Here is a 24,562-nt window from a genome sequence, read left to right as displayed (position 1 = left end):
GCTGTGAAGCCTCAAGTTACGCATTTCCTCTAACAAGTTTTGACCTCATAGCATTTCAGAATGTTTCCAGAACCTTTTCCTGCAGCTCCATCAACATGTGCTCCTACAAGGGCAATTAGCATTCAGATGCAAATGTCTTGTTTCTGTCACTCTGTCTCTGTCTGTTTGACCCCCAATTTTTCCTCCTCTCTTTCACCCTTTTCTTATCCCCCTCCTCAGATATTAAGTGAACATTTGAAGGACATAGGGACTGTAAATCACCCCGAGGATAGATCCTTATCACACATACCAAATAGAATTATTCATTGAAGCCTGGGAATCTGCTTTTCAAAAATGTTCTCCAGCCAATTAGGATTGAGGCACACATATACCTGTTTACAACTCTCCTTAATACATAGCTTTGCTTAGGCATTTCACAAAGCTTCAATGGTTACTTTGATTTGCTCATCTTGATTTTGAATTCCGTCCAGACTTCCCATTGGCATTCAAATATCCACATATGGCTTCATGAGAACTTTACAGTCTTAACCTCTGGTCCTTCTGAAAGCACTTCAGAGCCCAGATCTGGGACCTTTGGCCAAGTGTCTGCTTTGGAGTTTTCCCATGCTGTTCCTCCACCTTTCTCCCATGTGACTTTTGAAGTTCTTCTAATCTTTTAGAAACCATCCAATGTGCTCTTTTCTCTAAAGTGTCCTTCTTGATCTCTGAATCCTGATGAGATTTTTTTCCCTTTCTTTTGAACCCCTTTAGTTCTTCTGGACCTTTCATAGCATGCATTCTACCTTGTGTTATAGGTTGTGTGTTGCTTGACTTATGCTCCCAACAAGACATCCCATTTCCTTACATGTTATCTTTCCACCTGAGGACTCATAATCCTACACATCAACCTCTCATCCTTGATACTTCCATCTCTAAGGAAGCGTTGTGCACTCTTTGACTTTTTCCTTCAGTTTCTACAGAGAGAACTCTCTCTGTACTTGTTTCCTATATCCTGACTGCCCAGTCACTTCTCATTCAGCTGTGGTCTGGCTTTCATCTCCATCATTTGTAGTCACTTCTCCTTTGATGCTTTTTCTGTCTCACCTACCCCTATCTCTTATGGACTCACCCTTATCCTTGATGTAACCTTTCTACATTTCCCTATGATGACAGATCACTTGCCATGCTAAAATTTATTTACTACAATCTTGACAGATTTTAGTTTATTGTGAGCCTTTCTTTAATGATGAAAAGATCATTAGGTGTTCAACAAATGTTATTGAGCCAATAACATATGCAACAGTCTATAATGGTATAATTCTATTTCCTTAAGCTATGACAAACTTGGAAGCAGCAAGAAAAATTTTATCCATGTTTGGTGGTGCACACCTCTGATTCCAACAGTTGAGGGTGGTGGTAGAAAGTTCAGGAGGTCATCATCTACTACATAGTGAATTCCAGGCCTCTGCTCTATGAGCTACTGTCTCAAACAAACAAAAAACAAATAAACAAAACCAACAAAAACTCTCAAACAAAAAACAAAAACTGAAAAGAGAAAATACATAAATACATGTAGCATTCATCAAATGGTAATAAATGTTTAATCTTTTTCAGAGAAATGTCATGAGGAAAATACTGAGAAAGATTTAAGTCAAGCTACCTGTAGCCACTCCACGTATGGACTGATGAGGGACCAGTCTGCTTGGGGAAATCCTTCAGATGGTGAACTCATCAGAAGTAAGTATCATAAGAGAAAATTTGAGTGATTCAGAGATAAGACTATGATATACCTTCAGTTGCCTTCCCAAGTTATTTTGCTACACATCTATAAATCTGAAAGTATTTTTCTTGGTACTAAAACATCAGAGCTAAAGTTAGGTGGTAAATATTCTATAAGTTCCCATACTTTCTTTAGAATGGAAGAACTGATCTGTAAATGGCATACCCTGGTGTTAGATTAAGATTTAGTCAAAGTTAGCTCTTTCTCCAATGAGAACTCAATGAATCAGGTATCTTTAAGTATACGTTGGACTGTGACACTAAGAAAACCAAATGAGATCTAAAGGACAATGCTCTTGTGGTCACTAATCATTTGGCAAGTACTGCCAAAACTGTTTTCATGTTACTATTTGTAATGCCCACCCCCAGGATTGCTTTATAGAGCATTTCTAAAGCACTGGCATATTTATTTTACTCTGAGAATGTTCTAAAATGCTGGTATCTTTTGAGTTGTGTTCAGAATGTGACTTTTTTTAGACTTCTGCCTTAGAGCCTATGGAACTTACGTCCAATCTCTAGACTTTGCACTAAGGTACATAGAGAATTAAAGCTCTACTTATTGGAGACCTGTGTAGTCCCTCCCCTTTTTTCTCTTTGTGTAGAAACAGAATTTTAAGTGTTCCATTTTATTGATTTATTTCTCTAATCTTTTCTAAAGTTCACACAGGAAAAGGTAATTAAGATCACTTAAGACAAAACCCGAAATATAGTGTTGCGTAAGGACTTGAAGAATGGGATTTACGTGTTAAAGCTGTTTGCAATTTGGTAGAGCTTATTTTAGACGCTGAATTCATATTGTTCAAAAGGCAAGATTTCAAGTGAATTACTCTTTCCATTGTCTTTGCTGGTTTAAGTGGACATACTGCAGGAAATAGTTTCCTTACTGAGATAATGATGCAGTATGTGCCATGGGACACTGGAGCATCTGGGAACAAATGTTTAGGTTCACAGAAAGAATGAAGAGATCTGGAGGTCTGTCTCCTCCTACGAGAGTAATGCTAGGACATTTGGCAGATAAATAGATATGGGAAAATAATGGACACGGCCTGTAATGCCCCCTGGAAACCCGGGCTGGCCAGCATTTCCAACTACTTGGGGTTGAACAGCTGACTCTGAATGAGGATCAAAAATTCAAAAACCTTATTTTTGCTATTTTTCCCAGTCACACTTTTCTAGACGAAGGCTGTCTTGTTGGATGTGTAAGAAACATTTGAAGTGGAACAACGCACAGTGTTTTAAACTCGACTTCATTCTAGACAGCATCAAGAAGTTTGCTATTGTGGTAGCATCTGCGAGTCCATGCTGATTTTGACCTCCATGTAGCTGTCTGTCTGCCTTTCCTTCTTGGCCTTCCAGAGCAGAGTCCTCAGCCATTTCTGCCTAGTTCAAAGTCTGCCTCTCAGGTTAGGGGAGATGGGTGTTTTTGTCTTGCTTTACTGTTCAGCACATTTGGAGGCTCAGCCGGTCTTTTGTAATAACAATAGGCCTTGGGAAAGGAGCCCATGGCTCAGAACTCCACTGGGCTGGAAGGAAATGTCTGCCGTGACTCAACTCTGGCTCAGTCCTGTTCCAGGAGTCCTGTGTGGCTCCCTGAGCACCCTGGAAGAACAGGGCAGCTGGCTTCCACAGATCTGATGTGAGAGATCCCACTGAGATGCTAGGGTTGACGGATGGAGAGGTCATCAGAAAGAAAAGAGGACGGCTGGGGTGTGGGAACCATTTCAAACTACAACCCATTCATTTTTTTTCCAATCTTCCATGGGAGAGCTTCAGCTGCAAAAGTCACAGGGGCAGAGAGCAACTGTCGAATCTGACTGAATTTTCTTTATCTGTTCTTGAGAGTGGTTCATGATGGCTCATGTGTTGTCTCCATTGCCCAGGATACCTCCTGCCTTCTTTATTGGATATTTAAGGCATAATTTATAACGGACAGTTATCAGGCAATGTGAAGAGGTTGTTTTTCTTTTCTTTGCTGAGAATGAAACTTACCCTGGAAAGTCAAGGGAGTGGCTGCTTTGGAAATTGCATTCTAATTAGAGGGTGTATTCTCGAGCTTCATAAATGAGATCCAAGCTGAGACCTGTTTCTAAATTATTCCACGAACTTTAACTTTGACCTCTGCGGACCACCTGCTTGAGGTTCACACAGAGTTGGCGCCTGTGCCACAAGCAAGTTTGAGGTTTTCTTTGGTGCTTCTAGAAGATATGTGGCAGGTGACAGGTGTGGTACTGTGATTTGAAGGCTTGCAATTCAAATCTGCTGCCCCTGAGTGGCTAACTTATTAGAGAAAATCCTTCCTGGGTGTAATAAATAAAAGAGAAGAAATCCATATGGAATGAAGCATTTCGAATAAACAGGCCACACAGAGTCTAGTGAGGGAATGTGCCTTGTGAATCTCTTTCTTATGAAATTTAAATGTAAAAAAGGAAGAGAGAGAGAGTGCAGAGAGAGAGAGATAGCTCTAGCCACTTAAGCTTGTTAAAAAAACTTAAATTAGCAAAGAATTGAAAGCACAATAGAGATTTTCTGAGGAAATTTTACAATTGGAAAGTTTCTATTTTATGGGTTTCTTTTTAAGATCCTTTAAAATGCTTAAAAGGCATTTATATTCTGAGAAAATATTTTGGTATGTAATTTAATTTCTGGGATATATTTTAAATTTCAGACTTTACAAAAACTTATTTTTCTGAGATCATGGGCTGAGAATTTGGTTTTCCCTTTAGAAGAGCATGTTTGATGCGTGATATAATTTGAAGCTATACCTTTTAATAGTGTGTTTTAGTAATCACCATTTTTCTGACTTCATGAAATATACATTGTAGTGTAGTGACATTTTAGTTAATATTAATTTTCTATTCATACCATAATACACAAAAATCCATGACAGTAATGGGCAAAATTGTATATTTTAATTATACTAAAAAAGGAATGATCTTGGGGGTGATTTCTGAGGTAGAAAAGAGTGCATATGTATATGTATATATGTAGATGTTCATGTGTGCATGTGTATATTTGTGTACATATGTGTATATTCACTTATATGTGAATGTACATGTATACACATGTGTTCCTCTATTGACAGGCAGGCAGCATGTGTAAGTAACGTTTTAGTTTAATTTAGGTCAAATTCTATTATCTTAGTTATTTCGTATGAAGTGCTTACATTTTTCTTTGTTCCTCTTTATAAAGTGCCTGAGGTCTCCATGGCAGATTGTTCTAGGTCTTTCTGAATATTCCTATTACTAAACTTTATCCATGGACATTGCTCTGTACACAAATACCTCTAACTCTAAATGCCATTACTTCACTCCAGAAATTTTCCTCAGCTCCTCTTCTAAAATAAATTCCCCATTAAATTACACTGTTTGGTTCAACTAATTCTCTCCTTTGTGATTTTCTAGAATTCCCATGATCTGAAGCAAAGTTAGAATGCTCTACTTAAATGGTAATCCCCATTCTGTTTAACCCATTTATTCATTTTGAAGAGTTTTTAGCTCTCATAATAGTAAGCACTTAATTGGGAGGAGAATGCAAACCACACTGCAGCTCACACTCACCCGCCCTATGGTGCTGGAGCCCCAACTCCTTGCCTTTCTACTCAGCCTCCTACTTGAAATCTTCCTCTTGGCATCATCTGAATCTCCTCTCCATATCAACAGGCTCTGCTGTTAGGAACTCTATTATTTCTTTTCTAAGCCTCTGCCAGCTTCAAGCTGATCACTCCTAATGAACGCCATTCCATCACTCTAGGGGATTCTGCCTGTGTGTAAAATGCTGAAAGAAAGGCAGGTACTCGGGCATACTGTCGTATACTTAAAGCACTTCTTATTTCCATGGTAAAGACAGAGTTTGAAGAGGTTTCGATTTAAGTGTTTTCTGAAGCTCTCTTGTTTGAATGCACATTCAACAACTATTATTTGGCTTTCAAGAGTTCAGTTTATATGAAACTAAAAATTATCCCCCATTAACGTAGTACCTAGCAAGGACTGGTAGATATAGCTTTTATAAAGTTTTGTTGATATTTGTGTGGCAGACATGCCCCTTTCCTAAACAGAAATGGAGGAGTGGATTGGGGCTTAGGAACAGAGGGGGTGGGGGAGGGATGAGGAGGAGAGAAGAGAGGTGAAACTAGGCTAGGCTATAATGAATAAATAAATTAATTAAATAATTAGGTAGGTAACCATGCTTCTTAGTGCCCTCAGGCATCGCCTCACACTTCATGCTCCTTTATGTCTCTGATAAGTATTGGGCTCAAGTCAGTCTGGTTTTTGAATTTCTCTGTGTCCCTTTCTCATCTATTTCAGCACTGGGCAGATTCTCTGTTGTTCACTGTACTGATCAAGTATTTTCACCCATTAATACATACAGCTGCTTTTCTTATTGTCCTAGAGCAAAACATTTGATCATTAATTTTTATAAAAATCAAGCTAATGGTTTAGTTTCCAGGTGTATAAGCATGATTCCTCTTTTGATGTTCTACTATTTTAACCTCTTCTGTGTTCCACTGATGGTTAGTCAGCACACAGCTAAGGGAGGAACTGATGGTGTGAGCTCATCAGTGTGCACTGTTAACATTATTCTTGAGCACAGCTATGAATTTTAAGATATTTTTCCTACTCATCATAATTCCATTGAGCTAAATGCTTGGAAGCACTAAGATACAGAGACAAACTCTTCTGACATCCATGGTGTCAATGGCCACAGTTGCCTGCATCCAGTTGGTTATGAATTTTAAGGTGTTATATAATAGCAAGATGTTTATAAACCATTATGCAGAGTGTACAAAAGACTGAGTTGCACTTATGGAAACAGATGTTTGTATATATGCCTCTTTATCTTTCCCCAAGCCACATTTCTTTTTCTTTTTTCTAGATCAGTGGTTCTCAACGTGTGGGTCACAACTCTTTTTGGGGATTAACCCTTTACAGGAATCAGATACCAGATATCCTGCAAATCAGATATTTACATTACAGTTCATAACAGCAAAATTATGTTTTGAAGTCACAACAAAATAATTTTAGGGTTGGGGGTCAGTACAACATGAAGAAATATATTAAAGTTTAACAGCATTAGGAAGGGTGAGAAACTACCTCTTTAGGTAATTATAGGATAAGAACACATAGTTGTTTTTGTGATGACTGTTTGACTATACTTTAAAGTTCTCTGTGTTATGCAAATTACAATTGTTATCATTATTGTTCTTATACTGTTATGTTTGGTCTAATTTATTTATATATGTTCCCCATCATATACTAGGATATTTGGCTTTTGGTCCACATCATACTTTTTATTTGGGCAGGGAAGGATTATTTGACTCTCAATTTCAGGTTACGGTAGAGCATGGTGGGGAATTCAAGGTGGCAGGAAATTGAAGCAGCTAGTCATATCTATCTATAGTCAGGAGCAAAGGGCATGAATTAATATCTGTATGCTAGTTATTCAGTTGCTTTCCCCACTCTTACACAATTCAAGAGACCTTGCCTATAGAATGATGCTGCCCGTAGTGGGTAGGTCTCACCATCTCAATTAAAGTATTATCAAGACAACCCAACCCACACTCATCCACAGGTGAACCTATTATAGATAGTCTCTCATTGAGACTATTTTCCCAGGTGACTCTAGACTTTGTCAAGGTGACAATCAAAACTGACCACCACAGAGGTCCTGGTTATTAGGATGAAAAGGACTTTTGAAGATTCCTGTTACTAACATCCAGTGTTCTCCTTGGATGTTGCTGTAAATAAAATTCGATGTCAGCCATGTGAGAGAGTGAAGTATGGTAACAAACTGGAAACCTTTTGGTTAATTCCAGTTTGTGGACATATTCTTTTTGCCAAGTATGTATGTATATTTCTATAACATACTTTTATTAAGAAATATAAAACTCTTGGGGAAGGGTCTAGGCCCTGCCCTATATGAAATGACAGACTATGGACACCCCCATGGAGGGCCTCACCCTCCCTGGGGGAATGAGGGGATAACTGGGGGGGATGGGGGGAGGGCACGGGAGGAGGGGAGGGAAAGGGAGAGGGACCTCGTACTGACTTGTGAAGCAACCTTGTTTCTTATCTAAATTTAAAATGGAAAATAAAAAAAATATTAATGAAAAGAAAAAGAAAAAAAATAAATGCTGCTAAATTAATCCAAAAAAAAAAAGAAATATAAAACTCTTGATTTTCCCTAAAAATTAAAATTCTGCCAACCTCACTAGTTTGGTAGACATACCATACTTTTGTCCACCAAAAAATTTCAAGTTCTTGATATTCCTAAAGTATTTTGATCCTTCCTGGCCCAAGATGAGGTAGGTAGTACTGGCTCCTGAGGGCATTAGATTTGGTTCCTTCTCATTGGTAAATTTTTCAAGCCTCTAAGAAGAACTGAGGCCTGGGAATTATCATAGAGATCATCTGAAAAATGTAAAGCTTTGAAGAAATAAATAACATTTAATTATCAAGACCACAGATGCTGTGGTCTAGATAATTTTAGTTCTCCAACCTCAAACTTCCTGGATCTGAACATTCTGAGAACTTGTACAGAAATTATTTACTTTTTTTGTAGACTGTGTTTTTATATTAAACTTTTACAATTTGGAATTAAAATACAACTTTGAAAAAGGAGTAAAGAGTAAATTATGACCGAGTGTTTAGTTTGCTACTTGGTTGTACTGGAGATTAATCAAGATCAATGAAGGTATGGCTTCTGCATGAGAAATTTATGATCTTAAGGGAGGGACAGTTTCCCCTGATATGATTGTTTGTGTTAGCAATACCACAGGGAGAAGTGCAGGGCTCCTCTATGTACATGTGGGAGAAATCCAAGTCTTCACATGGGAGAGGGCATTAGAGAGAGCTTTCCAGAGGAAGCCATGTGTGTGATTCTACCAAAACTGAAGCAGAATCTGCACACACCCCCACAGTGGTGTGTGTGTGTGTGTGTGTGTGTGTGTGTGTGTGTGTGTGTTACAAGCCTGGGGCATGGCACAATTTTGGACATGAGAGGGAAAGAATTTGTTAAATGAAGGCTAATAATGTTGGAGTTATGACCTGGTAAGGTTTATACTTTTTTAATTGTGAATTTATTTTGTACTGATTTTTTTAATACTTGGGAAGAAAAATGAAAATAGAAAGGTCGAAGTTATAATAGACTAATGATAAGACTGTTGTGTCAGTCACAACAAGAAACAAGAAAGGAAGATGTGTGGTCTAGATTATGTTGTATAGGAGTGCAGGAAAGAAGAAGGAGGAAGTAGAGTTCTCTTAGCTTCCCCCTCTCATCTCTCAATAGGGTTTCACTCTGGCCAAGACTGGTTTGGGACTCACTGTGTAGCCCAGGCTAACTTCAAACTCATGGTGCCTTCCTGCCTCAGTCTCTCCAGTTCGGAGATTACAGATGAGAACCACTTGACATTATTCACTAGATTCATTGTTTTGTGAGGTGCAATCAGCCAGATGGATGGGATGAAGGAGCCAGTGCTGGGAATGATGGCGAGGGTTTGGGTTTGAACAAAAATCAGTCGTTATGCAAGGACAATGGGACAAAGCATTTAAGGACCTGTCAACAGAGGGTTGAGCCACGGGTGTAGGGGAAAGAAGACATACAGAGAGTTACATCTAAAGAGCAAAGGTTAATATTCCAGAAAGGTTTCTACTCTTTAAGAATCAAGAGAACACTAGCTGTTGTAGATGGATAGGAAGATAAGGTTGAATATAATGAAAAGTAAGGATTTCCGGTGTTAAGTTGGAACCATCTCAGGTGAGATCAGGGCCCGAGTGAGGCCCTGAGGATGAACACCTGAAATGGTTCATGGCAAACTCAGAGGGGTAGTGCCAATAAAAGCTTTGAAGACTTTTTACAAATTTCCATGTTACATAACAGGGACATAGAGATGTAGGTGTTTGTTCCTGTTAACACACCCAATAAAAGACAAAGATGGGGTTTTAGCTGCCTGTAAGTTTCGTCTGGGTTCTGTGTTGAGCCTTCCTGTTGTACTGCACCTACTCAATACATCATATCTGTGGTTTGCTACTTTGTGCTTGCCTCTGCCTATGTGGAGATAGTAGCTTGAGATCCCCAAATTACAGCCTCGCAAACAGCGGGAAGTGATACAGATTATTTGGAGCTCCTGTTGTTCATTATCATAAAAATCTGAGGATGCTTTTCCATCTAGTATAGTAAATACACAATTGGAATGGAAACACACACACACATATATATACATATATACATATACATATATATATATCATGATGGATATTACCTTCAGGATATAGATATTTATATCTACCTGTATCTGTGTATATAATATTACCTTTATATTTCCTTTCTACAAGGTATATGGTTAACCATATACCTTAAGATAGTAGTATGGTCATATATATGCCTTATGGTAGTTTTCTCAGAGAGTACTGGGAAATTGAGTGGAGGCATATAGGTGAAGAGGGTATCCATTTAATATTCTGTGTACTGTACTCTGCATTTCTGTTCACCTCCTCAAGTGAATTATCTAACTACGTTAAACACAATACAATAATACTGATTAACAAAAAGAAAGTTCTCTCGCATAGCAAAAATATCAGGGTAAGGATCAGCTTCCCAAGACATCAGAGAGCCCACCCAAGCTTGTATAGGCTAGTTGTAAGTTTTTAAGGAAGCTAGGAAATTTAAATTGCTTCGGGGTCTGAAAAAGGTAGGAACCCTTACTCAATGTGGGGGATGGGGAGCAAATACAAAATGATGTGTGTTGGGGGGGAAGGAGACTGACTCATTAAAAACAACTATGAACTCAAGAAAACAGAAGCAGAGCACAAACCCAGTGCTGGGCCATTTTAAGAACCACAGATATTCACAGAGGTCACAGGTCAGTAAAGCTGGGTAAAGATGGAGTGATAGTCATGAAGGAGCAGGGGTCTAGTTTGGCTACGTATGAAACACAGCTGTATCCTAACTTTATAATTTGCTTCTCATTGAGTTCTTGCAATTCAGGGTGTAGGCATATCAGTTGTACTCTTAGTCATAACGCTGAGTAGCTGCTATGGCTGTGGGAGCAGGAACTCTGTATGACAATCTCTGCACACCCATGTGTCTTTCTCTACCTGCACCAGCCACAGCCTAGAGGAAGGTGAGACTTGCTTTCAGTTTAGTTCATGGCTCAGAACAGATGGTGAGGGTGTATCGAACGAGAGAGGTTGTGGAAACCTCTTTTAAGCCCTTTCAGAAGTTGGGTTTCCTTTTTTGCCACAGCAGAGGGAAGAATCAATGCTATAACTTGTCCTGTTTCTTTCAACTAGTCCTCAGGAGTCAGTAGCAAATCTTTGCTTCTCAGTTCTCCATTAAAAGCTGAACTCTTCCCAAGTTTCTTGGGTTCAGCAGCACGATACACAAAAACCAGGGGGAATCGCCTTTAATGCAGTCAAATGGCACTATTAGAGGGTGAAAATTACATTAAGTGAAACATAGAGGGGATCGGATACAGAAATGCGTTCTGCTTTGGAGCATTATTTAATTAAATACATTTGCCATGGCTCTTGAGAACTTGTGAGAACTTGGCCTGGAAAATGTTAGAAAGAGAGATTCCCACCATCTCAAATTGTCATGAATAATTGATTCATGCCAGTGTAACCAGAAAATGGCCATTCATCTCATCTCTGGATGCTGCCTGCCATTTCTTGTCTCCAGTCCTTTAGTGGCAGCCCACCTTTGCAGGGTATCCTCTCACCATTCCTTTGACATTACAAAGCTGCTGCCATAGTCACAGAGAGTGATAAGAGCAACAACACATCCCACTTTTTAAATGAAGCTAAATGATTCTATATACAATGATATGTTATTGGAAACAAAGTTAAATCTATCTTCCTATATTCAGGTTTTCAATACTTGGGCTAAGTTAAGGTGGCTGATGTTTGTTTTGACTATTTCCTTTAAAGATTGATAATTTTTACTTACATTCACGCAACTGCCATTTTAGATAACTTGGTTAATTTTTAAATGTTTTAAATTTCAAGACTTAAGACCCAATGAAATAAATTTTATTATACAACACTTATATGTTTGTTTAAAAATATCCTTTTTAAAGATGACTTGTATAATACTGACTTTTCTCTAAGTTCCAAATGGGTATTAAAGATTGATTAAATAAAATCTTCGTGTTTGAATGCTTTTAAATGTGACGTTGGTTGTGTATGTAGTCCCTGTACACTTAACGTAAGAGATTTCCAGCTAACAGTAGCAGCCAGACAGCTGAAGCTTAGTGAGTCAGAATATGTTGTGAGCATGACTCTTCACCCAGCATGCACATTTCAGCCTCAACCTGTAGGTCACATATGAACTCTTGAGTAGCATCTCAGCATCTGAGTCATGAATCCCTAGGGTTGGGCTGACCCGGGGCTTGTTTTAATGTCACTGAAATGACATTTTCTTCACTTCTGTGAGGCATTTACTTCACTTCTGCTATTTTACAAATGTGGACAATGCCTTGGTCTTTATTAGCTCTAAAATCTGCGCCACCTAACATTTTGGAAATCAGAAATTCATTCTCTTGTTTCTTCCAGGACTTGGCCTTAGAAGTAAATATACTTTATCTGTTGTGTGTTCTTTTCCCTCCTTTGTTCCCCTTCTCTTCTGTGATTGTGCCATGGAAGAATTGGTCCTTGTAAAAATGTGCTCTCTATTTCAATCAATACACCCCTGCTTCATTGTTCCCAGTTCTACTGTAAAACTAGTCCAGCTCTTTTCTTTTGTGACACTTACTGTTGTTAAAGGACTCAGATTATAATGTTCATCACTATAATACTTTAGGTTTTAGCTAAGCACAAGCTCCTGGTATTCACACCCATTTCTGCACCATAGGGATAATGGCTGAACCCATTTTGGTTTTTGTTCTACAAGGGTTAAATAGTGACCACTCAAAGTTCTTTTATGCTTGATGGTCATTTTCCAGTAGACTAATTTCCTTTCTTGTCCTTTCTGTAGTGTTTGATGGGACACAAATCCTGAAGGACATTCCCTCCCTCTCTGCCTCTAGTTTCATTGTATGCCTCTATAATGAGCTTGACTTGCCCTTCTCTTGGGTGTCCATGAATCCCTTAACTGATGTGAGGCTTTGCATATCATTCCTTTTTATATTGCCAGTTCTGAAGCTTCCCCAGATATCCCCATCCTGCTTCATTCAATCCTCTTTCCCTTTTTGGCCATTGCCACAATTTGTGACTTCACTCAAATCCATGCTTATTGTCCCCCAGCTCTAAGTCATGGGAATTGTGGAAATCCCAGAACCACAGGAAACTTTAAGTGGATGATTCTGGGTGATGAATCTGGGACTAAAACTGGTCCTGCTTTTGATGTCACCACTTCCTTTCGTGAATATGTGTGGGCTTTTCCTCCTCCTTCTGGGCTGAGCTTCCTTTGTGTTTCTCTCATATGTTTAGCTAGCCAGCAAGGGCTTTGTCTTTTCCTCTCATTGGGATAGGGCTTATCTGCCTCTCTCTCAGGAAGAGCACACCGGTTTTGAAATGGCAGCCTGCTTGTGGGTGACCCTCTTATCCACTGCTAGACTGAGGTATCCTTAGAGTGTAGTTGGTTGGCATCTCAGTGAATTGCACTGTCCAGGACAGGGTCATGCTGAGTTTGTTTCATCACTTCGGTGGTCATTGCTGAATAAATGAAAGTTTTTTTTTTTGTCGTTTGTCAGAGAAAAGGGTGAGGAGGGATTCTGTGATGCTTAAGGTCATCTAGAGCTCACATTAAAATCACCAAGATGAGGCAGGCAGTTTTCCTAAAGTGTATTTCAAGACAAATTCTAGTCTTCCTCCTTAGTTGAGAGTTCCTTCTGCTTTACCATCACTACCCATGAGTCTGTAGCCTACCTTTGTATTGATCTGGAGGAATATATTGGAACAATTGTGACAGACTACACACCTTCCATATTTCATCTTTGTTCGGATAAAGTCAAGACAATTTCTAGGGCTAATATAAACTTAACATCTTAGAAAAGAAACTACTTTGGTTTTCCAAACTTGGAACTTAGTCTCATTTCAAGTGAGATGTAAGCACCTTGGTATGTGCCATTCTTTATAAAAATGACTTTCCATTTTCAGTAAGAAGAAATCTTGAAGACTGAAGCTGAAGACATAGGTGGGGCAGGGACAAGATTCTATGCTCACATCCCTCTGTGGGAAGCAGTGGCTCCCACTCTTCATGTTAGCTTAACAGACAACTTTCCAGGTCCCGCCCAAACCAATTAACTTGGAATCATATGGGAGTGGAACTTAGGCATCCATGAGTTCTCAGGATAATTCCACTGTGCGAAGAAACCAGTTGGGTTTGCACTTGAACACACTGCCCCAGAAGAGAAGCATCTGAAGAATAATCCCAGCATTAGTTATCAGCTTGAACGTTTGCCTTAAAAAAAGTGCAGTTTCCTGTGATTGATAAAACCACTAAAACCCCATCTGTGTGGTTGTTGGGTAGCGCTGGTACAGCTTCTTTTTTTATCCCATAGTCCTTTGGGGAAGTTGTTTTCTTGAACATTGTTCAGATGTGTTTCTTACTTTTAGTTTCACTATGCATGGCTTGTCAGTCTTATCATATTGAAAAAAAACTGTCTAATTTGCACATGTAGCGTTGTTAAATGGCACAATGAAAGGACTTCAGAGCTTTTAGATGTAATCTTAAGGAATTATTTGATTGTCTTAGTATCCTTGATACATTAAATAAAAATCAAAGTTTACCTTATATATGAGTGAAATTTTGAAGATGAAAATCATTTTATCTAATTTTCTGAAGAATTACACACACCTGCCTCTTTCATCTTCTTTTGATTCTGTGTCTTGAATTAGAGTAAGCATTCTCCTTCAGTTAAAGATGCGTGGAATACGCAGTCTCTAATCAAGTGTTTGTAGATAAATTGGAAAGAATATCTTCTTAACTACTACATCTAGAGTTTGTTCTTGGAGGAAAGTGAGGTCTTTGGCAAGAGAAATACAGTTTACCTAAGAGTCATGTTAATAAGAGAAAAGTCAGCTTTTTGAAGAATATATCAATCCATATGGTATCAGTGGTATCTTGGCATTTGGGACAACACATAATTAGCTTCAATTCCCTTTGAGAGGGAGATGTGGATGTTAAAATAAATTGCTGATGAAGCATACACTTTGGAGAACAGTGTATTTCAAAACTTTGTGCAATATCAGCTATTTCTTTCAGTGGAAATTCAGTGGGAGACTGAGAAGATTTATTAGGCACAATTTTAAACAATTCTTATGATATAAAGGCTCATAGTTTGCTTTTTTAAGACAGTGGCTAAAACAAGCATTGTAGGCAGTGTATAGAGCCTCTGAAAAAACACTACTTTTATACAATGTCTGATGCCATTGTTTCTAGTCAGTGAACCTAACCCTATGGCATGACAGTATTTAGCTCTAAGTAGGGATTGGTTATTTAATTTATGATGGGTATTTCGATGCTAATGGACTACTGCAGAAAAGTCAGCATTCATTGAGTAAGAAAACTGAGAATCATGAAATGAACAATGGGGAAGAAAGGGAAAATCGAGGTTATAGCATGTTGAGTGTCTTAAGTAAAAGGGAAGGACGAGCTTCTTTGGAAGGAAATGATTTTTTGCAGGGAATGCATATTCTGAATGGGTTTGTGTGGTAGACTTTCCAGTCATCCTTGCGTGGAGGAAGAGTCTGTGAAGATTGTGTGTTCACCATGGAAGCCAAGGAGGCTACAGTATACAGAATACTACATACATGAATAGTTGTTCAATTGCTCCCCCGCTTATGGCCCCCAAAGTATCATAGCGCCTCACCCTTGCTGTGGCTTTTATTAAATGCATCCAAAGCAGTGCCCTCAATAAATGACCACAACTTAAAATGTCTCCAAGGCACAATAAGTTAGAATGGATAAAATAAGTCATGACATAGTCTATAACAATAGATGTCATATAGCAAAGAAATATGTAATAGAGAACATATTACCATGAATAATCACATATTTCTGGATTCTCCATAGAAATAATAAAACTTCACAAAAATGAATTCTCCATATTTTGTTCCTTTTAAGACAGGGTCTCAGTATATAACCCTGAGTGGCCTGAAACTTGCTGTCTAGACAAGGCCAGTGTTGAGTTCATGGAGATTAGCCTGCCTCTACCTCTTAAGTACTGGGATTAAAGGTGTGTGCCACCATATTGAGCCTTAAGCCTTTTTGAAATTTGCACTCTGAAGCTGATAAGTATTATAATCGTTATCTTTTATTAAAAATAATTTATTAAGACACAAACTTTCTTCTTGAAAAATGGAACCCATAACAGTGTTCTACACATCACTCCTTGGGTTTTATTTTCCTCATGATTACTTGTTTTGGTAAGCCTTGATTTCATGATCCTTTTCCTTCTCTTCTCTAAATTTAAAGAAAACAGGGGCTCAGTACAGCACTGCCTGGGAGAAGTCTTTAATAACTTGTTTTCTTCATCATGTCTGTGGTATTAAGGTAGAAACATTGAAAACAACTGAATGGTACAGTTCCCAGAGTATCTACTTAATGTGGAAAGCCCATATGGGAGTGCTCATCTTCTGCAGTTAACTTTTTAAAAAACTAAAAACAAAGGCTAACCACTCCACATTTTGAGCCTAAATATCTGTTTTCAGAGTCAGAATCTACAGCTTTGGCAAGACTGAGTGGGAATGATTAGAGGCTGGTCAGTAATAATGACGGATCTTAGTGTCCATTTTAGTATGTGAAACACTAAATTACAGTGAATTGAAAAATGGATTGTTTGTAGTTTTAAAATAGCATTCTTTGGGATTGGGGGCATCCTTTAGGGATGGCTTTATTCTTCTCCTTCTTAACTAACACTGCCTTTTTTTTTCTTTGCATATGAGTGAGAAAGGTGAAATATGTGTGAACACTCTCTTTGGAAGATCAGCTTGTTACCATATGTATCCCCACCCTGAACACATCTCTGTGATAGCCTTTTGGCACAGCACATTAAAACGTTGTCCTTTGGAAAGTGTCACAATGAAGATTCCTTATTCACAGGCCCGACTCTTGTAAATCTTCCTAAAAAGCGGTTTCACCTCAGATAGTTTCTACCTATTAGGGTGCCACAGTCCACCTGATGAGTGTGCTGGAAATACCCATACTATAAGGATAATGTATGAAGACTTTGAAAGAAATGCGAGAGCCATCATTGACAGATAAGAGCAACATAGTATTTATATAAAAAGAGAAAACGCATATGCCATTAGTCAATTAGCTTGAAAATGAAGTAATGGCCTCAAATTTAATTTGCTAGTAGCAGGGTTGACAGGGTTCAGACACAGCAAAGGTGGAGGTGGTGGCGTCCAACAGCAAGACACAGAGAGAGATTTTTATGTATCTAGAAGGGAGGCTTAGGGAGGGGTAGTGTCATGTGACTTAGATTCTATTTCTAAATGAGACTCACTTATTATGGGACAGTGGACAAGCCTCTCTGTCTTTTAATCTCAAGTTCTGCCAACTTGGATATATAGTTGGAGGCATGCATTCTCTCCCCATCATGCAGTTGGTAAAGAGATCTAAATATTCGCTTCACCATCCAAATCCTCAGCGATGGGCAGTTCTATAATAGGGCTAGAGGAAGACATGTGGGCACGCTGAAAGCTATGATGTTATAGAAACACAGCCTTTTCAGGCCTATGTGGAGACTCAGAGTGGAATCAAGGGAGAAAAGCAATGTATGACTCCACATCTTACTGGTTACTCAGCACTCTGGGAGAAGTGACCAGAAGATCTGATGGGGGTTTCTGTTACGTAATCTTAAGAGACTCAGAAATGTTTCTGACCAGATTATCTGCAAAGTATGAAGCAAGACACCATTTCACTGAGAAGCGCCTACTTGAGGTTAGCTTCGAGTGTTAAATCATGACATGTGTTATCAGATTGGAAAGGTGGGCGTCAACAAAAACATCAGTGTATTATGTATTACCACTCATGTTTAATATGGGTTAACATTTTTGTAATAGTACATGAACTTAAACAAACAAGCAAACAGAAACCTAGCCAGGTGGTTGTGGCTCATTCCTCCAATCTCAGCACCAAGGAGGCAGAGACAGGTGAGTTTAGGGGAAATCTGGTCTAAAGAGCAAGTTCCAGGACAGTCAGAGCTACACCGAGAAACCCTGCCTCAAAAAACAAACAAACAAAACAAATAAAGTGGCTGGATATAGTGGCATGAGCCTTTAATTCTAACACTTGGGAGAGGAGGCCAGATGAAGCTCAATACCAGCCTGGTCTCTTAATCTGTATTATCTGCATCAGATCTGAGTAGCCAGCCAGACAGGGACAGATAGTGAGACCCCATCTCAAAAAAAAAGAAAGAAAGAAAGAAAGAAAGAAAGAAAGAAAGAAAGAAAGAAAGAAACTCCCTCCCTTCTCCTCTCTGCTCTGACACATACTCTTTTTACCCACTCTCTCTTACCCATTTATTCTCATGGAGCAGATGGTGTGAATCCGATACAGAAAATGTTTATTTTCATATTCCTTTTTGTTCAGTGCTTTTCCATTTGGAAGAGCAAAAATGATAAGAAATGCAGAGATATAATCTTACACACTGCTGATAGTTATTGTCACTGTAGCAGCATGGTAGTAGTACTGTTTGTTGTTGTAAACATTTAGGAAAGTACCCAATAGCTTTCATTACTCCTGCAGATTGATTTTGCTCACAAACACTCTTTCTAGATAAGATGTTACTCTTTGCACCATTTTGCACTTGTTTCTTTAGGAAAAAATATAGAGTGTCATTGATAGATATTATTTGCTTTTTGGTTTATTTTGTTGTTTTATGTGCATTAGTGTTTTGCTTGCATTTATGTGTGTACCACATCCTGCCTGATGTCCCAGGAGATCATGAAAGTGCACTGGATCCCCTAGGACTTGAGTTACAGATTGTTGGCAACTGCCATGTGTGCACTGGGAATCAAACCTGGTTTTTATCAAAACAGCAAGTTTTTTAACTGCTGAGTCAACTCTCCCACAAAGATATTATTTGGATGCCATAGTTTTCAAACTTACAAGTCCCATGAATCTTTACACTGTTATTCTTTTTCACTGGATTTCTGGATATTAAGGCATATGCATATTGCATGCTTACTTCTTGGCAATGAGTGTCAGACCTATGCTTTTGGAATATTATGGATGAGGGCGATGCCATAGGAATTGATATGTTTAACCTGTATTTTCCAGTTGACAGATTGAAGTTGAATAAGAGAGGTAAAGAATTGTCCAAGGATGCTGGAATGGGGGCTATAGGTAATTCTTGATAATGAGCTTTGTTTATGGTTAAGGATGTGTACCAACTACTTGCAATTTGAAATTCACATGAGGGATTTTAAGGCTATATTAATAGGAAGAAATTACTAGACACTAATAGGAAGTTTATAAAGCTCACGTAGACAAACTCACTCACTTCCTGTCAAACTGCCTATGTGTTTTCTGGTAATTTGACTTTTTGAGAAAGTGCTGGTGATCAGCATTCTAACTATGTTCCTGTCTTCCGTTTGTCCTTCTGGAGCATAGTGTATTCTGGAAGAGATGAGATAGTTCCCGGAGAAAGGATCACGTGAGGTAAATATGCTCTTCAGTTCTCTGGAGTTGCACAAAGTTTGAGAACAATTGCCAGAGGCTTATGCCCCTTAACTGATAAAGGAACATGGCTTAGGAAAATATAAGGTTAAAAACAAACCAGTATAATAGTCTCAATCCTAAAATCTGAGAAAACAAAACAAAATAAACAAAAAAACCCAGTTTAATTCTTTCAAACTTCTTTTACTGTTGAAAAAGCATCATATCTTTCATGCTCGACTATGGCACTTGAGATCAAATTTCATGGAATTGCAGAATAAACTGATTAGTCCATTTCAGAGGCATGGATATATGTCTTTTGTTTTTGGAAGGTAATTAAAGTGTAAGATTTCTGTAAACGTTTCCTAATAATCCAAGTTGTGACTTCATTTTACATTTGTATATTGTTGATGGCTGTGTTCGGTAACTTCCTAAGAGCCTTATGTTGGGAGTGTCTTGAATCAAATCAGAGTATTTATGCCAACTTCTGGTCAGTGGAAATTGAGAGTGGTCTTGTAAATGAATAATTTACTGCAGTAATGGACTTATGGTAAGGAGGTACAATATCCAGAAAAATATTGCCAGGAACAGTGATGGAGGCACATCTGTGTGTTCTGTTCCAGCATATCTATTAATGTTTATAGTTTTAATTAGGTGATAAATAGACTGTCCAAAGGGCAGTGTGTGAATTCCCCAGCCACATTGTCTTCCTTTCGGGTCAGCAGAAGCCCCGAGGTCTGTTGTGCCTCAAGGCTTTGCCAGCTTTCGTCTGGCCGGATTCCTGTCCCTCCTCTTTGTGAGGCCCCTTTTCCTTCAGCTGTTTGTTGAGATACCCTTTGTAGCCTTCCAGAATGAATTCTTTTTCTTGTTGTTGGGAAAATACCGTTTCCAGTGGTATTTTTTACTTTGTAATAATCACCATCATTTTCAGTCGAGCACTACTTTTGTTGGTTTGTTTTTTGCCACAGTTTCACTGGCCTTTGCTTTGTGTCTGATACTTAAAATATATTCAATAAGCACTTGGTGAAAGAATGCAGACCATCTAAAACAAAACAAAGGGACAATCCCAAAACCCCAGTTCTCTACCAACAGCCTTTTATCTGAAGTGCTAAATTTTTTGTTTCATTTTTTATTATGTCTAATTATTTTTGATTTTCTGTCCACTGTTGGACTACATGGTAATATTATTCTAATATGAAATTAATATGAAGTTCACGGTAATACATAATTTTGACATTTGTTTCCTCACTCATTTGAATAAGAAATAATGATAGGCCTAATGAATTACAGACTATCCTGGGTGGTTGGGGATTTACAGGATTTAGATACATTCTGAACTTGACCAAGGGATAGAAGAAGAAGCCAAATTCTGTTAGGGAGTGTAGGGAAAGGCAGTTCTGCCCAAACTTTCCCTGAGAGCACTATGTACTTATTAGAACTTTATTTAGAGAATTAAAATTGGGAGCTGCAGAAGAATGCTGTTTCTTCTATCTTGTTACTTGTATCATTTTTTTCTCATGTCAGTTGTTCTAGGTAGTGGATCAGATATTCTGCGCAGCTTTTGTAGGCACATGACAAACGCATGTCAGGCTTAACAGAGGTATGCTGGGTGAATTACCGAATGATGAATTCATGGTGCTTGTTGTTGAGGAACATAGCATTTGGTGGAGATGGCAGACTTTCAAGTACAGTTTTCTCTAAATTCTAGGAGGAGCAAGCCACATGTACGTCAGGGTGACCGTTTAACAAAGGCAGCGAGTACATGAAATATGATATAGGTTGGCACATCCCAAGGCAGTGGGCAGAAAAGAACCATACACAAGTGGCCTGGAAAGACTGATGGCCTCTTTAAGAAGTAGGACAAGTCCACGTATCTAGGGCCCAGGAAAATGGCAGGGTAGGGGAAAGAGGCATTATTGGGAAGGTGTTAGTAAAATATTGATTTTATCTTAAACAATAAACATGGAATTTTCATCAGGACAGGAAGACCAACAGGTTCTGACTTGGTTCTGGTTTGTTTGTGATATGAAAGTGGGCCAGAGCTAGAGAGCTCTGATTAGGAGGCCTTGATGACTTAGGTTAGAAATGACAGTGATTTAAACTGCTGCTGCCAAGGCAAAAGGAAGCATACCAGGGTCATGTGTGTGCAACACACAGCTCCAGGGGACAAGTGGTTCAGGTCCTCAGGGACACTCACTTGTGTAATTGTGATGCTTTCAGACGTCCTTTCATTTCTCAATCCCGTTTCCATCACTTTCTGGTTTCCTTTCTCTCACCCTCTTTCATCTCTCATTCTCTCCTATTCTCATCTACTGTTTCGTTTCGCTACACTTTTATCCTTGTTTTCTGAAGTTGTATCTCAGTTTTGTCTTTGTTTTTCCTTTTCCAGAATTCTGTGATTTAAACATGCTACATGCAAACAAAATAACATGTGTGCTCAGTGTGCTTTCTGACGTGTTTATATATACACTTGCTGAGGCTGCTGTCTCTCCGCAGAGTGGGCCAAATTGTATATCTGAAAGTGTTTCACTTTGGTTTTGTTTTCCTTCCCGTAACAAAAGCAAACTCAGCTTACTGCAAAAGTGAAGCTACTATGTCCATGAGCACAGAACAGTAGAAATGTAGATAAAGTGACTATTGAAAGAATAAAGAATTGCGATCAGCTAGAAGGTACCACACATTGCTCATGCTGAAGTCTGGAATATGGGAAAACTGTGATGTCATTTTCATAGCTATTTTCCCTACATTTGAATCTTTGTCTCTAGTGACATCAACATGTGAAATTAGCACTACTAAGGATGACCCTTGAATGTATTGTTACTTGAGATCCTAAACACCCATAAACTCTTCAGTAAGTTCTTTGTAAATTTGTTCCCTGCAAGGTACCTTGTCCCTAGAATAGTACATAAAAATATTTTATAATGACTTATTTCATCCATTTTGCAGCCAAAGTGACCTTGACAGATTTAGTATATTTTAATGGAGAAATTAGGAGAGGAACCATTTATATAAATGCTCTCAATCTGTGACTCTTCAAGCATGGTTAATGGTTTTGTCCCTCTGTATATGGCCACTTGTTGATGCTTATGTTTTAAATAATATTTTATTCTGTCAAATAATACTGCAATTTGATGGATACAATAATCTAAATCAGGATCCAGAAATTAAAGCAATCTTATAACTGAGGAATTAAAATTTTAACCTTGAGAAAACAGTATTTTGTTCCCTTATTCCTTTGCATAATTATTTTCCTGCAATGTATCTGCTAGAACCTGCTACACATATATACATCCATACTTGTGCACATGAGAATGGACTTTATGACTTGGGAAGACTTCTTTGCATTACTGCTTTTAATACCATTGGCAGTTCTGCAGGAGAGCAGGTTATGCAGTAGTTCTTTGTAGAAGGATGTTGTCAGTGTCCTCTGTAGGAGTCGGATGTGATCACTAGGACCTGATTGATATTTGAGTCAATTCTTAGAGCTTTGCTCTCAGTCTTGAATTTCCAAGTCATTTCAGCAGAAGCATCATACATAGCAAGAGCTAAAGCACAGAGGTTTCTTAGTTTCAGGCCACATTTTAATGGAATTTATTGGCGTTCTTGCCATCACAGTCACTCACCTGTGAACCTGGGGATTATGAGCTGGTGAAAGCTGTTGTTTCTTTTCAGATTTATTGTTGTTGTGATTTCATGTAAGCTATTAAAGAATATGTTTTCCTTCTTAAATATTGAATTACTTTGTTGGCTTCTTAGGTTCTTCTACTTGACTATCTTTTAACTGTGGCTTCTTTTGTACATCCATTGCCCTGTACTCAAGGAAATACTCGACTTACTTGTAGCCTAGGTTGAGTTTGCTTTTATTATGGGAAGGATCTTTTAGATATATAATTGGAAGTGAATTTTCTTATGCTACTTTTCAGAAAGGTTACTTTGTGAGCATTTTCGATGCATTTCTCCACACATTCTACGGTATCTGTAACTGAATCTTTAATTCCCTTGTTATAACAGAGAATTCTTGCTACAGTTCTACCATCCTTATATTATGCTTTTACAGCAATTCCCTAGGCTCAGGAAGGTGAAGGATGAAGTTTATAATGGTACTGAATACCAAACTGTTGCTTGATTTATTCAGGAAGGTTATTATATTCCAGGATCAAGTGACAGCTTAAAAGCAAGTATAATTCATCATCATCAGTTAATTTTCACTGGGTGTCCACTGGGTGCTGAACATCATACAAGGCTCTTTGTCAGCATGTATGTGCCAGATAAGGTTGATGGAATTCGAGGAATATGGGATCCTTAAGGAACACTCTGCTGTCAATGCGAGTCAGTGAAGACCCTGGATTGTCAAGTTCTGTGTACAAATGCCTGTAACTAAAAACACTTCATTGCTGCAGAAGTTACTGTCAGTAAATATAGATTCCATTCTCATCTCAGTGTCTGTATTGTCCCCAGGACAACAGTGATGATGTTAATAGAACAACGCAGATGTCTGCAATGGTGACCTTAGCTCACCAGGGTACAGTTATGCTTGGGTCTGCAAGCAGATCCTTTTTCTCCTTTTCATGTAATTTCACATTGCTTTTACTTATGAGATCCAATTGTTCCTTCTCCTGAACAGCATTGCACTTCATCTTTGCTCACAAGAAGCTTGCCATGTAGATAGTACATATTCTTCTTTAGACCTCTGGGTGATGCTTATCCCTGTTCTGGAATGATTTGGAAGACCACCCTAGATCAAAGTTGATATAACTTGCTTTCATCCTTTAAGAATGTTAGTTAAGACACAGTGAAGGTGATACAGGGGAGCTCCTGTACAGATAAAGGAACAGTGTGGGTCTATGGAATGCCTGGTAGTGAGGATGGTATCAGCTAAGCTGTGTACAGCATTCCCCTGTAATTTCTTCCCTGACGTGGGTCCCTGTTCTGTGTGCAGTGAGTTTGTTTACTGGAAGACTCCGCTAAGATTTCCTTGTTTGGTATCCAGCATAGTCATTTCAGAGAAGATTCCTGTGGAGGAGACTTAGCAGTCCTTCTCCAGTTGTTAACAAATATTTAGATTCAGGGATTACCTCAAAACAGGAAAGTCCCAAGGGATTTTTTTTTCTTTTGAGAAGCCCAGTTTCCCTGTCTCTGTCTCTCTCGATCTGATCTTCATTCTTTTTTTTTTTCCTTATAGAGGCCCTGATTTTTATGGTAC

At 38.6% G+C, this 24,562-nt stretch overlaps 1 protein-coding gene across 5 annotated transcripts in view; it reads left to right on the top strand.

The window, feature by feature from the left end:
- Window positions 1–24,562, top strand: part of Mdfic (MyoD family inhibitor domain containing) — a 79,440-nt gene that overhangs the window by 18,263 nt on the left and 36,615 nt on the right. For all 5 annotated transcript variants that reach the window (XM_021233501.2, XM_013121146.3, XM_040728535.1 and 2 more), the window contains one exon: window positions 1,594–1,716. In XM_021233501.2, coding sequence (XP_021089160.1) covers window positions 1,594–1,716 — 123 coding nt within the window. The remainder of the gene's footprint in view (window positions 1–1,593; window positions 1,717–24,562) is intronic.

The sequence above is a fragment of the Mesocricetus auratus genome, unplaced genomic scaffold, assembly GCF_017639785.1.
Source record: "Mesocricetus auratus isolate SY011 unplaced genomic scaffold, BCM_Maur_2.0 Super-Scaffold_100019, whole genome shotgun sequence".
NCBI classification, from domain to species: Eukaryota; Metazoa; Chordata; class Mammalia; order Rodentia; family Cricetidae; genus Mesocricetus; species Mesocricetus auratus.
Note: the sequence above shows the minus strand (reverse complement) of the source record. Positions and strands in the feature narration are given on the sequence as shown.